The 12,302-nt window shown below is 32.7% G+C and overlaps 1 protein-coding gene across 24 annotated transcripts in view; it reads right to left on the reverse strand.

Moving 5' to 3' along the window:
• Positions 1-12,302, reverse strand: part of RIMS1 (regulating synaptic membrane exocytosis 1) — a 411,771-nt gene that overhangs the window by 202,906 nt on the left and 196,563 nt on the right. For 23 of the 24 annotated variants that reach the window (XM_059701185.1, XM_059701187.1, XM_059701184.1 and 20 more), the window contains 2 exons: positions 9,208-9,421; positions 6,523-6,534 (listed from right to left, as the gene is read on the reverse strand). In XM_059701185.1, the coding sequence (XP_059557168.1) occupies positions 6,523-6,534; positions 9,208-9,421 (226 nt within the window). Of the gene's footprint in view, positions 1-5,000; positions 6,535-9,207; positions 9,422-12,302 lie in introns of those variants that run through there. The other variant, XM_059701237.1, reaches the window with a different exon arrangement.

The raw sequence follows: 12,302 nt of genomic DNA on the forward strand, positions 1-12,302 counted from the left end.
TACACAGTTTTAGCTTTCTGAAATAAAATTAAAAAGAAATAACACAAAAAGCATTTAAAAATCACAAAAACATGCAGTAACTTTCTACAGAATACTATATTAGACTATAATATTATATTTTTACTCAAATATTTTCTAATGCATTAAACAAAAATCAAAGTGGGAAAAAGCAGTCTTATAGAGTACTGAAAAATCTGTAAAAAGATAATCCCAAATGTTTGTAACAAATATAATTACTTTGTAAATGCAACTTGGTGTTTTCTATTTTAATTTGCTTATAAATGATGGCAAAAATGCAATGCATTATGTATTTGGGTCATATATTTCTAAAAATAAGCTGCTTCTATAAAAGAGTGAATTGAAAGAACAAGTGAAATCAGTTTCTAATAATACCATGCTTTGTCAATAACATGTTATCTATTTTTTGTATGACTAAAAAAACTCAGTGCCTATAAGTCTTTGACTTTCAACCAAACTCGTGTGCTTATAAAAAGTATATATGAAAGTAAATTAATTCATTTTAGTAATAAAGAACCAACCAAGAAGTGTATTAATCACACATTAAACACTCACGAAATGGAAAGGAGATTGCTTACACATTTGAATGAATCCTCCAAACATTAAAATCTATCTGCTCCCATCTTTCATGAATGCACCATTCACCACTGAGGTTGGTTCACATCTGGACTTGGTTAAGCAGAATAGCTTTGGGGAAGCCTCCTTATTCTTCTCAACTCAAGTATCTTCCAGAGTCTTGTGTGAGAAGGAAGGGGACCAAATATCTCTCTAACACCATGTAATCTGAACCACGTGGAAAAGATAAAGCCAAAGGTCACTGGTTCAATGAGACAACTCCACATAATAACTAAGAAAGATATGCTAAAATGCAAAATTGTATATTAGAGTTTCAAAACTAGAATTTCAAAAAACTTAATTGAGGCACAAAAGGTACAGAGAAGTGCCATTCATTCATTCATTCATTCATTCATTCATTCATTCTAAGTTCATAGAGTGCTTACTATATTTGCAGCATTGTGATAAGTGCTGAGCAAATCAACAAGAAAAATAAAATACGGTCCATGTCATCCAAGTAATCAGAGCAAAGCGGAGGAATTAAAACATGTCCACAAATAAAATGAGATTTAATATTCCTTTAAAACAGTCTCTACTGTTTATAACACGAGGATTTATCTTGGAAAAAATTAATTAATCACATGATCTTATTTTAAATGTCACACGTTCTGAGGCAGGCACTCTGAATTTTCAACTGCATCCTGTCTACCTTTTAATGTCTAGAAAATCTCTAAACTTCTCTGGTCATACTTTTAATCTCTACCAAAAAAGAATTTTGCCTGTAATAAGTAAACTAACTTTCAGTGTGGATACAATTCCATGAAATAACCTAAGTTGGAAATTACTTTGCAAAACATTTAACCAATGCTGATCTAGTTAAAAGTAAATTATAAAAGTATATTTTTGGTTCATCTGTACTTACTAAATTGTGCCAAGTCAAATTCTAAAGCCCTCATTTTCTCTATCACAATACCTTACTTCACCAGTGTGATAGATGCAGTTAAACGATGACTTTTTATAATCTAAACATTTTCTTTTCAAAATAATTTCAAGATGAATTAGAAGATAATTACTTCAATTGTTCATTTGATGTTTGATATAGTAATATTTCATTAAATATTCCAACTATTACAAAACACAACATATTACATTATTTTGTGTTTGGTCACATGTCTTAGGGCAAAGTGCAAAATTATTTTTAAAAATGTCTTGAATAAAGCATTTATTTATGTGGCACTAACCACTAATTTGAAATTACCATGCTCAAAAATAAAGGAAGTTATGACAATAATGCCTCATCAAATAAAAATATAGAGAAATAAATTATTTTAAAAATAAAATGATTATAGAGATAAAAAGTACCAAAGTCAAAAGAGGGATGTGCGCTTTTGTTAGCATGCAAATAAATAGACAGGCATAAAGCTCACTTCCCTCAAGAAAATGTCCCATGCACCCTGAACAGAACAGAGCTTTAAAGTCTGGGCTAGAGTTTTTGTGTTAATTTCAGACCTATTCCTGAACGGCAAAATGAACCTGCAAGTTCTCTCTGCATGTATAAAATAGTCTCTTCAATTGGCAATAAAAAAATCTCATAATTTGTGTGCACCCTAGGGATAGCTAGTCTAGCCAGAAATTAGATTCCAAGTTATCTTAAATTTAACAGAGCTCCTGTTCTGATTGATTTATATAGATTAATAAGTGCTTACATAATTCTAATGTAAGGAAAATAAAGAATCCAGAGGGAAGAAAGCAGCTGAATTTCTAATACTTTGAAGATGCTTGTCCTTTAAGAAAATCTATTCTCAAGAAATTGCTGACTTTGAAAATATAAGACTTTGGCTTAGAATCAGCTTTATGAAAAGCACAATGAGATATCATTTTATTTCACATGAAACACGATCATTATGCGGGGAAAAAGCAGACAAGTGTTGACAAGAATGTGGAGAAATCGGAACCCTCAAACATTGCTGTTCAGCTGATTGGGAAAACACTTCATCAGTCCCTCAAAATGTTAACCATAGAGCTATTATATGACCTGCAATCCCACTCCTTGGTGTATAAAGAAGAGATGTTCCCAAAAATCCATGGCTTTTTACCGTGGTTTTACCTTTCACTTTGTGAAAGCTTCCTTATACTAGAAGAGGCTCCTTTCTACACCCTGCCGCAACGCCCCTAGTGCTACTATGCATCCGTATTTAACACTGGCTTGTGAAATTGTAATTTCCAGAAACAACTTTTTTAAAGTGTATTAAACAATGATTTCAGGTTGGGGGCAAAACAAGAACCATAAACTTCCTAATGATTATTGACTATTAGCAAACATTTCCAGAATAATAAGAAATTAAAATTCCATGCCCTTGAAAAACAATATAGCAAATTCCTAAAACAGAATTGGAATAAAAAATTTACAACTTTCTGAATTACCCAACATAAAAGTTTTTACAGTTTGACGTTTTACTACCCTCTATGACAAGCACAACTAAATGAGAAGAGACACCTTGAGAAAGCTAAACTATTAAATTACTTAGAGAAAGTTCTCCCCTTGATCCACCCTAACATTTACTTATTGATATTTTTATCTATAGTTATAAACTTCCCTCCTTAGGCCTATATTATATTTCTGGAAAGACTCATTTTTGCAGAGAAATCATTGTCAAATCATCTAGAAAAATAAAAAGAGAACATGAAAGTGGGTCCAGGAAAACTTTTACAGATGCTTTTCTCAAAAGAATGAAGTTTGAAAACCACGATCACATACTTCATCATGCCATGGACTAAATATGGGTAACTCTGAGAGAAGATTTTTCATAATAAGAATAAATATTTAATGCAATCATTCAAACTATTTTTTAAAATGGTTATTACTCTACTGACTTGCTTCTCTTTAACCCTAGCAAGAGATTTTTTAAAAAAAAATCATAAATTTGTTATTTAAGAGCAAAATCTGTAAGGGTAAAATTCTTTATGTTGTTAAGAATTGATCATCCCATAAATAACAACTTATGATTTAAAAAAAAAAAGTCCAGTTACAAACTCCCCACTGTCCTATCTCACCCCACCTTGTCTTTTATGAACTTTTTGTACAAAACTATACTTGCTTCATCAATGCATCAGGTAACATGATTTCCAAAAGCAAACAACAATTAAAAGCCATGAGGAGCCAGTTTTTAAAAAGCATGACTCATTAGTTACTATCTTGATATAAAAATGTATCTTTTACACTTGTTTAAAAAGTAGGTACAGTGGAGCCTTGACTTACAAGTGTCCCGACTAACGAGTTTTTCGAGATATGAGCCATCTCTCAGCTGATTTTTTGCTTTGAGTTGTGAGCTAAAATTCGGGTTACGAGCCAGCTTCAGATACCCCACCGCTAGTTGGCGCAGCGAACGTCACAGTGAACGCCACAACATCAGTCCAGCATCACGTGTCTCACTCGTTCACAACTGATTTGACATACGAGTAATTTGAGTTATGAGCTCCGTCACGGAACGAATTAAACTCGTAAGTCAAGGCCCCACTGTATTTTCATCTTTCACAGTTTGAAAGAATAAGAAAACTAGGCAGTGTTCTATTTTCCATAGTATTGCTGATGTTTATTACAAAATAGTCTTACCTTATAAAGCCTGGCACTTCTTTGTGTGAAAATAAAGGTTATTTAGAAATGTAGCAAGTTCATTTTTAGTTGCTGTATTCACAAATCAATCACCCTATCCCCTGTTCTGCCCCCCCCCTAAAAAAATAATAAAGATAATCATAACCAGTAAAAGACTGAATTTGGAAGATTCAATTAAGTTTGTTTAACAGCAAAGTGCTAATGTTATCAAAAGAGTTATCTAAATTCAATATTCTGCCACCAAATAGAGAGTAAAAAAGACAAAATCAATTTAAACCAGCTGGATGGACTTTCAATGAAGTAAATGATCATAATTTTACCTATGAGAGTGTGCACTTGTATAAAATAATCTCCTATTATAAGCTATTACCTATGTCAAATGCAAGGTGATTCTTTATGAGAGTCACTTTCTTTATATGCAAGTACACAAGCTTCCAAGATATTGTTAGATTTGTTTCAGGCTAAGTGTGGTTTTAAAATAAAACACTGCCGGGATATAAAATATGTGATCAATAATATTTTTTGTTGGAGTTAATAAAAGGAAGAATTATGTTAGCTAAGCTTAGATCGGATCATATACACTAGTATTGTAGTCACATTTATTCAGCAAAACTAAGTAGAACTCATTAATCTTATATTGATCAAAAAGGAGATTGCTTTAGAAAAGTACCATTCTCTTCCCTTTCTACTCATACCAACAAACACACACACACACACACACACACACACACACACACACACACCCCTCTGTAAATTATAATTTCTCTACCAAAAATGAAAGAGCTCAGAGAAATAGGGAAAGAACCACCAATTAAGTAATTTGTTTAATACTCAGTTATTTTAACAAAGGTAAGACAAGAGCTGGCTTCAGTGTTCTTGATGAGAAAGGCAATTCATTGAACAACCTCAATAGGTTAAAAGCTTTTTAATAAAATTATGACATATGACAAACTATTTAAAAATAAATGGCTGATATATGCATTCTAATCAAGAGAAGAAAATAACTAAAAGTGATGGTATTTTACAGGTATTTCCTCCCTATTTTTAGCCTGAAAACCACAAAGTTCACTTAAACTCTCATTGCCATAATAAGCACAAATAACCTACCATTATGGGAAGTGTTGTTAAAGGGACAATGAGTCTGGCCAGCCCTGCGAGAATAGCTGAAGTCTTAACACCAAGTGCACATAACACCAGCATTATTATTCACTTAAACTTTTACTAGTTAAAGGAATTAAAAATTATCTATTTTAAAGTGGACTCATCCAAAGTAATAATATTTATGACATCAAAGATATAACATTCTAATTATATTTTTTCTAACACAGTATGTTTTACATTAAATAAAGTCCCCCAAATGATCTCAGGTGCCACTATTGGTAAAGACAAACACATTTAGTGAAAACAAACTAGGTAATTTTCAATCTGATTTCCTTTTCACAGAAAAGAACTGCTGAACATATACTAGCATCAAATTTTAAAACACACTTAATGTTCAATTTAATGTCATGCTTGCTACTTATGCACTGCAGTACATCATTTAAACTTGAAAACAGTTGAACAAAGGCAGCTGAGTTGATATATTGAACCCCAAATACTCACTGTCTCAGTATCATATTGGGAATTCAATTAGCTATGGAGAAATTGTAATTTACATCAAATGAAAGTGTATGGTGTACACTCAAAGGACAGGCTGATGAAGGTTCCACTTGGGCCCTATCTTCCTGAGCACAGCCTCTGTGGTTTCTACAGCAGATAAAAGTTCAAAGTGACCTTTCACTCCCCTCGGGTATGATTTCAACGCACGAGGGAGAAGAAAATGGTATAAAATGTGGTTTAATATGACAACTCTGCTACTTGTGTTCTACAGAAAAATCACTTTTTTGAGCTCTTGGTTTAAATTACATCCATTCTCTTCACTAAGTCAGTTCATTCCATTCCTTCGCAGTAAAGTTTCAAATCATCTACCTCTGCATCTACCGAGTGCTGAGAAAGGTCAAGTCCCTTAGACTTTATTGCTCCTGACAGCAGACGGAATCATCATCAAAATTCAGAGAGATAAGAGGACATATAAGTTCATAATGGTTTAAATTATATTAAAATCACCATTCCGATGAATGGAAACTAATCAAACTTTACCTATTAATATAAACTCTGTAATGTTCCTAGATATTCGTTTTATTATTTTTCCCCATGAGAACTGGGAATGCGCTCCTTCTAGCATATAACTTCTTTGTGAAATATAGTGATTAATAATAATACTAGGTGAAACATTCACTTAATAAAGTTCACAACATTATATAACAAGTGATAGAAAAGAAATCATGGATTCTAACCACTTTGTCCTCCTTTGTGAAAGCATCCAAGGAAGCAGAATAAAGAAAGAAGAAAAAGAGGAAGAGAAAAACAAAAATAAGGCATATATTAATAAATAGATTTTTAAGAAAAACAATTATATGTCACTCTTAAGTGTTAAAACACAGGTACATATATTGAAAATTAAATGTTTACACTTCCCTCCAAATAGTCATTGTTCAATCTTTCATTGAAAATGCACGTATATGGATCCTGCTATATGCTAGATACAAAAGTTGGGCACTATAATTTCTAAAATTTTTAGAAATTGGATTATGAAATACACATTTAAAACATTCTTAAGAAAGAAAGCTTAATTCACTAACATAGTCTACCTATTATTAAAGGATACATTAAAATGCATTTGTATGAATAATTTTATAAAATTAGTATTAAAATATTTATAGTTACAAATTGAAAAAAATCTAAGAATGGGAAATGTTTATAAGTAAAAGTTAAAAAAATACTTTATTTTAACCATAAATTATTCCACAAGCAATATTTATTTGTAATACACATTTCAACATTTATCTATCATACAAAAAAACAACTTTTTACATTTTTTTGTCTTATGTTCAATATTAAATAGTTTAAGTTGCGTGTGTTTTTTTAAAATTTTGTTCTTTTTAATATTTTTTCCAAAATTGGATTGGGTTTAGTAAAAATGGATGAACTACATTAGGACAGACTGTCTACTCTAAAGCATTCTCTCCCAGCTCAATTTTCTTTAAACACCTTTCCTTTTGAAAACATGAGTTGAACCCTAATAATTTTAATATATTAATGTTTAACTATATTTATATCAGTTTGCCTCAAACTTATAATAGGAAGTTAAACACACTCAGTCAGCATTAACACTCAGCCGATTTGCACCCTAAAATATCATTCCCAGGTCTGGTTGGTGAGAATTCATTCCAAAACAGTATGTTTAAGAATACCAAATAAGGGAAAATTAACAAATAGGTCTTGCACACTTTTTATGTGCCAGACAATACCTTAACTCAAGGTTGTTCTAGAAAGCCTTTAAGGTGGCATAGAACTTTTAGAAGTAAAAATGAAAACTTATGTGGCTATAAGAATAAAACATGAAAATATACATTTCATAAAGAACCTAATTTTAACAATTTTAATTGAATTATCTTCCCAAGGCCACAGAGATAATAGTAGGCTCACGTTAAAGTATAATATCTATTTTACTGAAACCCTTAATTCTAACGGAAAAGTTGTTAGGATACCCTACCTACTACTTAAGTACACTACCAGAAAATACAATGCTGATTGGGATGTTCAGTGTAATTTTAACAGTGATTTTCCAAATTAGGAAGATATCAAAAGTGCCTAAAGCACTCCAATTATTTTTAATTATAACTTTGTATTACGTTAAAATTTAAACATGATTAGATAATATGTAAAATTATTTAAACAAACAATGGGAATTATTTAGGTATATGATAATCTTTAAATTTTATCTTTTTATTGAAGTATTACAGATGCCCCCCTTTTTCCCCTATTGGCCCCTTGTACCCCACCCCCCCTTCCAGGCCTTCACCACACTATTGCCTGTGATAACCTTAACTTCTGCAATACATTGAAGATCTGTATCAAAGAAAACTCATACAGACATCCCTATAAATAATTCCACTGTATCAACATTTGGAATATAATAAAGTACAACATTAAAATGTGTTCTAAACTAAATACTTATTAGAATTAATCTAGTACTTCACAAAGTATAATATTTAAGTCCCTTATATTAGCATCTATTGCCTCAAAATTTTGAATATATTTAAAGCACTGGCATAATGGAAGAGTAGCTGTTATTTAAGGCAACTAAGGAAACTACATCAAGTTGAGACTATAGTTCATAGTGAACAAATAAGTTTCAAAAGGCACATTAAAATGTTTTAACATACTCTTTAAAAATTTGAATAATTTCCATGAGATAAAATAAGCACTATATTTCTTTAACATGATATGAAATTATATTACATTTAATGTCATACAGTTTACTTTGCATTTTACCATCATTCAATCTGAAACCAATGTTGCAGAAACTAAAGGGGGTTTTTGTTTTATTTTGTTTTTTACAAGAACTGGCCATACCTTTTAAGTTTTACAACTCATGATACTATATCTACGTTTACTGCATTCTTCAGAAAATAAATTTACTTCTACAGGTAAATCAGTTGATTCTGAATGGGAATAATTTATTAAGATAAAACATATAGCCCTGGCCAGTTTGGCTTGGTGGATTGAGCTTCGTCCTGCAGACTAAAGGGTCCCAGGTTCGATTCCAGTCAAGGGCATGTGCCCAGGTTGCAGGCTCAATCCCCAGTAGGGGGCGAGCAGGAGGCAGCTGATGGATGATTCTCTCTCATCATTGATGTTTTTTTCTCTCTCTCCCTCTCCCTTCCTCTCTGAAGTAAATAAAAATATATTTTTTAAAAAGATACAACATATAGAAACTATCTTTTTATGAATTATTTTCCATCACTACTGCACTACTGTGAATCTTACGAAAAACAAAAGAAGGAAATGGGGAGGGGCATATTCACGTGTACATTTATGCACGCGTTTGCTCTCTAACATGCAAGCAATATTTCTGCTTGGGAAGCTACAGATTGGTATCCACATTCAACACTTCTCTCACGCCCCCGAATACTCACGTTGTTCGATCGCAGAGACACGCGGCCTCCGCAACGGGCGCAGAATTTGGTGCGGCAGTAGGAGCAGAGGTGGCCGCAACCATCAGCAAACTTTGTTTTGTGACAGATGCCACAAGTCGGAGCATCGTCTTTGTGCTCGCCCTGGTAACGCCGTGCTTCTTCCCCTATTTTTCTCACTTGTTCCTTATAGCTTTCAAATTGTTGATGCAATCTCCTGGCAAAAGAGAGAATGGTAGCAAACTAAATAAATGATGGAAGACAAAAAGAATTTTTTTTCCAAACAGAATAGATTCATAGCTACTTGAACTAAAGCAAAACATACCAAGCAACTTCTCCACTAATCTTACCTACAAAGGTAAGAAATGTATTAGCATGTATTCTATTAGTCCCAATTTTACCTGCACTGAACTACACAGATGTAAGCAGACTCTATAGAATCACTCTGTTTCTAACAGTGGAATGCATGTACCAGCTCCATGCCTCTGCCTCTTTTAGACAGATAGCTTTCAAAGTATTTCAGCTAGGTCTCAACACCTTCCACTCCTGTGTGTATATAATCGAAGCAAAAGTTACGCAAAATACTCAGCCTAATAACTATATGTGATGTTCTCTGATATTTTCTATCTTACTCTAAATTTAATACTAACTACTATCTTTCAAAAGTGTCACAGTAAATTGATTCCATAATCCATTATTTATGTATGATCCATACTTGGGGGGTGGGGGGAACCTTTTAAACTATGTTGCTAGGCAATCTGTGTTCTACAACGTTATCTTCCTTCACCCCTACTTCCTAGAAACTGTGTATTTTGCCTCAAGTATTTGATAAAATACACAGAATGATAGCTTATACATTATATTTTAACTTGGTGGTTCTTCCAAGTCACATCAAATGCTGTAAACCACACCTTATAAATATTCAGATTTTTACATGCCCCACGTTTACAGTTAATATGATTCAAGTCCCCTCCCCTCCACATCGGTTCAAATCCCTCAATCTTAAATCGTTACAAGGAGAAACCATTAGCTGTTCTGTATAGAACATTAGGATATCCAGGGACTCCCCAGTGAAAGGATGCCTTAGTTTTGTAAATGAGAACTGAGAGAGTCATCCTAAGCCTAGCCAGCAGTCACTGGCTATTACACCAAAAGAGAAGCTCCTGGGAAGTGGCTAATCAAACGTATCTGAGTATCAGAGCTCGCTTGCTGGGTGTGAGTATTCCCTAGGACATGGAGCACACACATACATGCTCTTGTTCACTCAGGCAGTTAGCTTGACCCACCACATCTAACATAGCCGTGGGGAACTGGTACTCCCTGGAAACAGAACCAAGTAAGTTAAGTCCAAGCACTGCACTTGAAGTACTGGGATTTCATTATGTTTTCCTTTTGACATCAATAGCTTTTGAGCAGAAATTTACTGATTACTTTGAAAGTTCTGAAATACCTTTCCTGCTTTGCCCATTGACATTTTTTCCCTAGTTAATTCCCATAATTAAAGCACATAAAGTACTTTAGAATCTGAAACCTTTTCAACTTAAAGGCTAGTTAATTTCAGTTTATAGAAGGATATAGTGATATGTTATTTGATAAATGCAAGAATACTTGATCAATTTATTGAAGTTATTGGATACATTACATTAAAAAAAAAAAGCATAGCATAGTAAAAAAGAAATGTGGGTATCTATTATTGAAAAAGTAACCATACAAAATAGCACTGAAAATCTTAAAACTTGTATTAAAGAAAATAATTATTAAGGAGTAGGAGTAAAAACATACCTCAAATCAAAGAAACAGAAATAGACTTTAAGCGTAGAGGGAGTCCATGAATTAGTATTTATTGTGAGAACCACCAAATCAAATCCACTGAAGAAAATACAAAAGAGAAGAAAGCTAAACTAAAGAAAAAGCTTCCCTATAAACTTATTTTGTATTACAGAACACAATTTAGTATGGGTGTAGGCAAAATATATGGTAAGAGGCCAAGTTGTAAATATTTTAGAACTTGCAGGCCACATAATTTCTGTTGCAATTTCTCAACTCTACTATTATAGCATAGAAATATGCATACTGATAAATGTGACTAAATTCCAATTAAACTTTATTTCCAAAACAGATGATAGGCTATTTGACAACTCCTGATAGTATGCTTTATACTAGGATATAATGGTTTGAAATTAAAAGTCTCTCTCTTTTTTTAAATTCAAACAAGACTTGTATCCATTCCATAAGGCCCAATTAAAAGGCCATCTATTTCAGGAAACATTTATACAATATATGTGTGCAGGACACTGACCACTGAGATGAAACCTAACTGTACTGCCATCTCATAGCATTTCACTTGGTTATTCATAAGCTACTTCATCTTTGTTTTTGTTTACCATATATTATTACTATTTCTATAAATGACATTTCCTACCAAACAGTAAATTGAATTAGAAACGAATAGTTTGGCAATATAGTGAAGACATATACCTCCTTAACAGTAGCCAATGCATATTTGCTTAATGGAAAGATTATATATGTCTTAGTCCATTTTAAGAAAAAACAAAAAATAAATTTACAAACAAGTTCATGGTGAGGACTAAATATCCTGAAAAATTCTATTGCCACACATGCTGGAAAATATTTAAAAGAATACTTTTTAAATTCGTGTTTGAGTTGGAGAGAAAGTATGGAGAGCCTAAAAGTATGGAGAAAAATGAAATAGGAGCAGTAATTCAGAGAGGTAACACAGCTCTGACACAAACAGCTGCCCTAGCGACATGTACGGAGTCTCTGTGACCAAGAATGTGTTTTAACTTTTGTACAAGTGGCTGAAAACAAAAATTTAGTTACGTAGCCACCAAAAGTATCTGAAATAGAGCATATAATATCCAAACTAGAAGAGGAAAGAACATGGAATGAAAAAAAAAGCATTCCAAAGAAGACAAAAAATTGAAACAAACAAACATATACAAAGCAGGACAATTAGAAGTAATGGTATGCGATGGCAGATACAATCCAGCACTCAGGAATCACAGTGACTACAGCATTATCGAAACACAGAGATCATCACATTACATTTTTTTAAATTTATTTTTATTGTTGAAAGT

Source organism: Myotis daubentonii, chromosome 6 (genome assembly GCF_963259705.1).
Source record: "Myotis daubentonii chromosome 6, mMyoDau2.1, whole genome shotgun sequence".
In the NCBI taxonomy this organism is placed as follows: Eukaryota; Metazoa; Chordata; class Mammalia; order Chiroptera; family Vespertilionidae; genus Myotis; species Myotis daubentonii.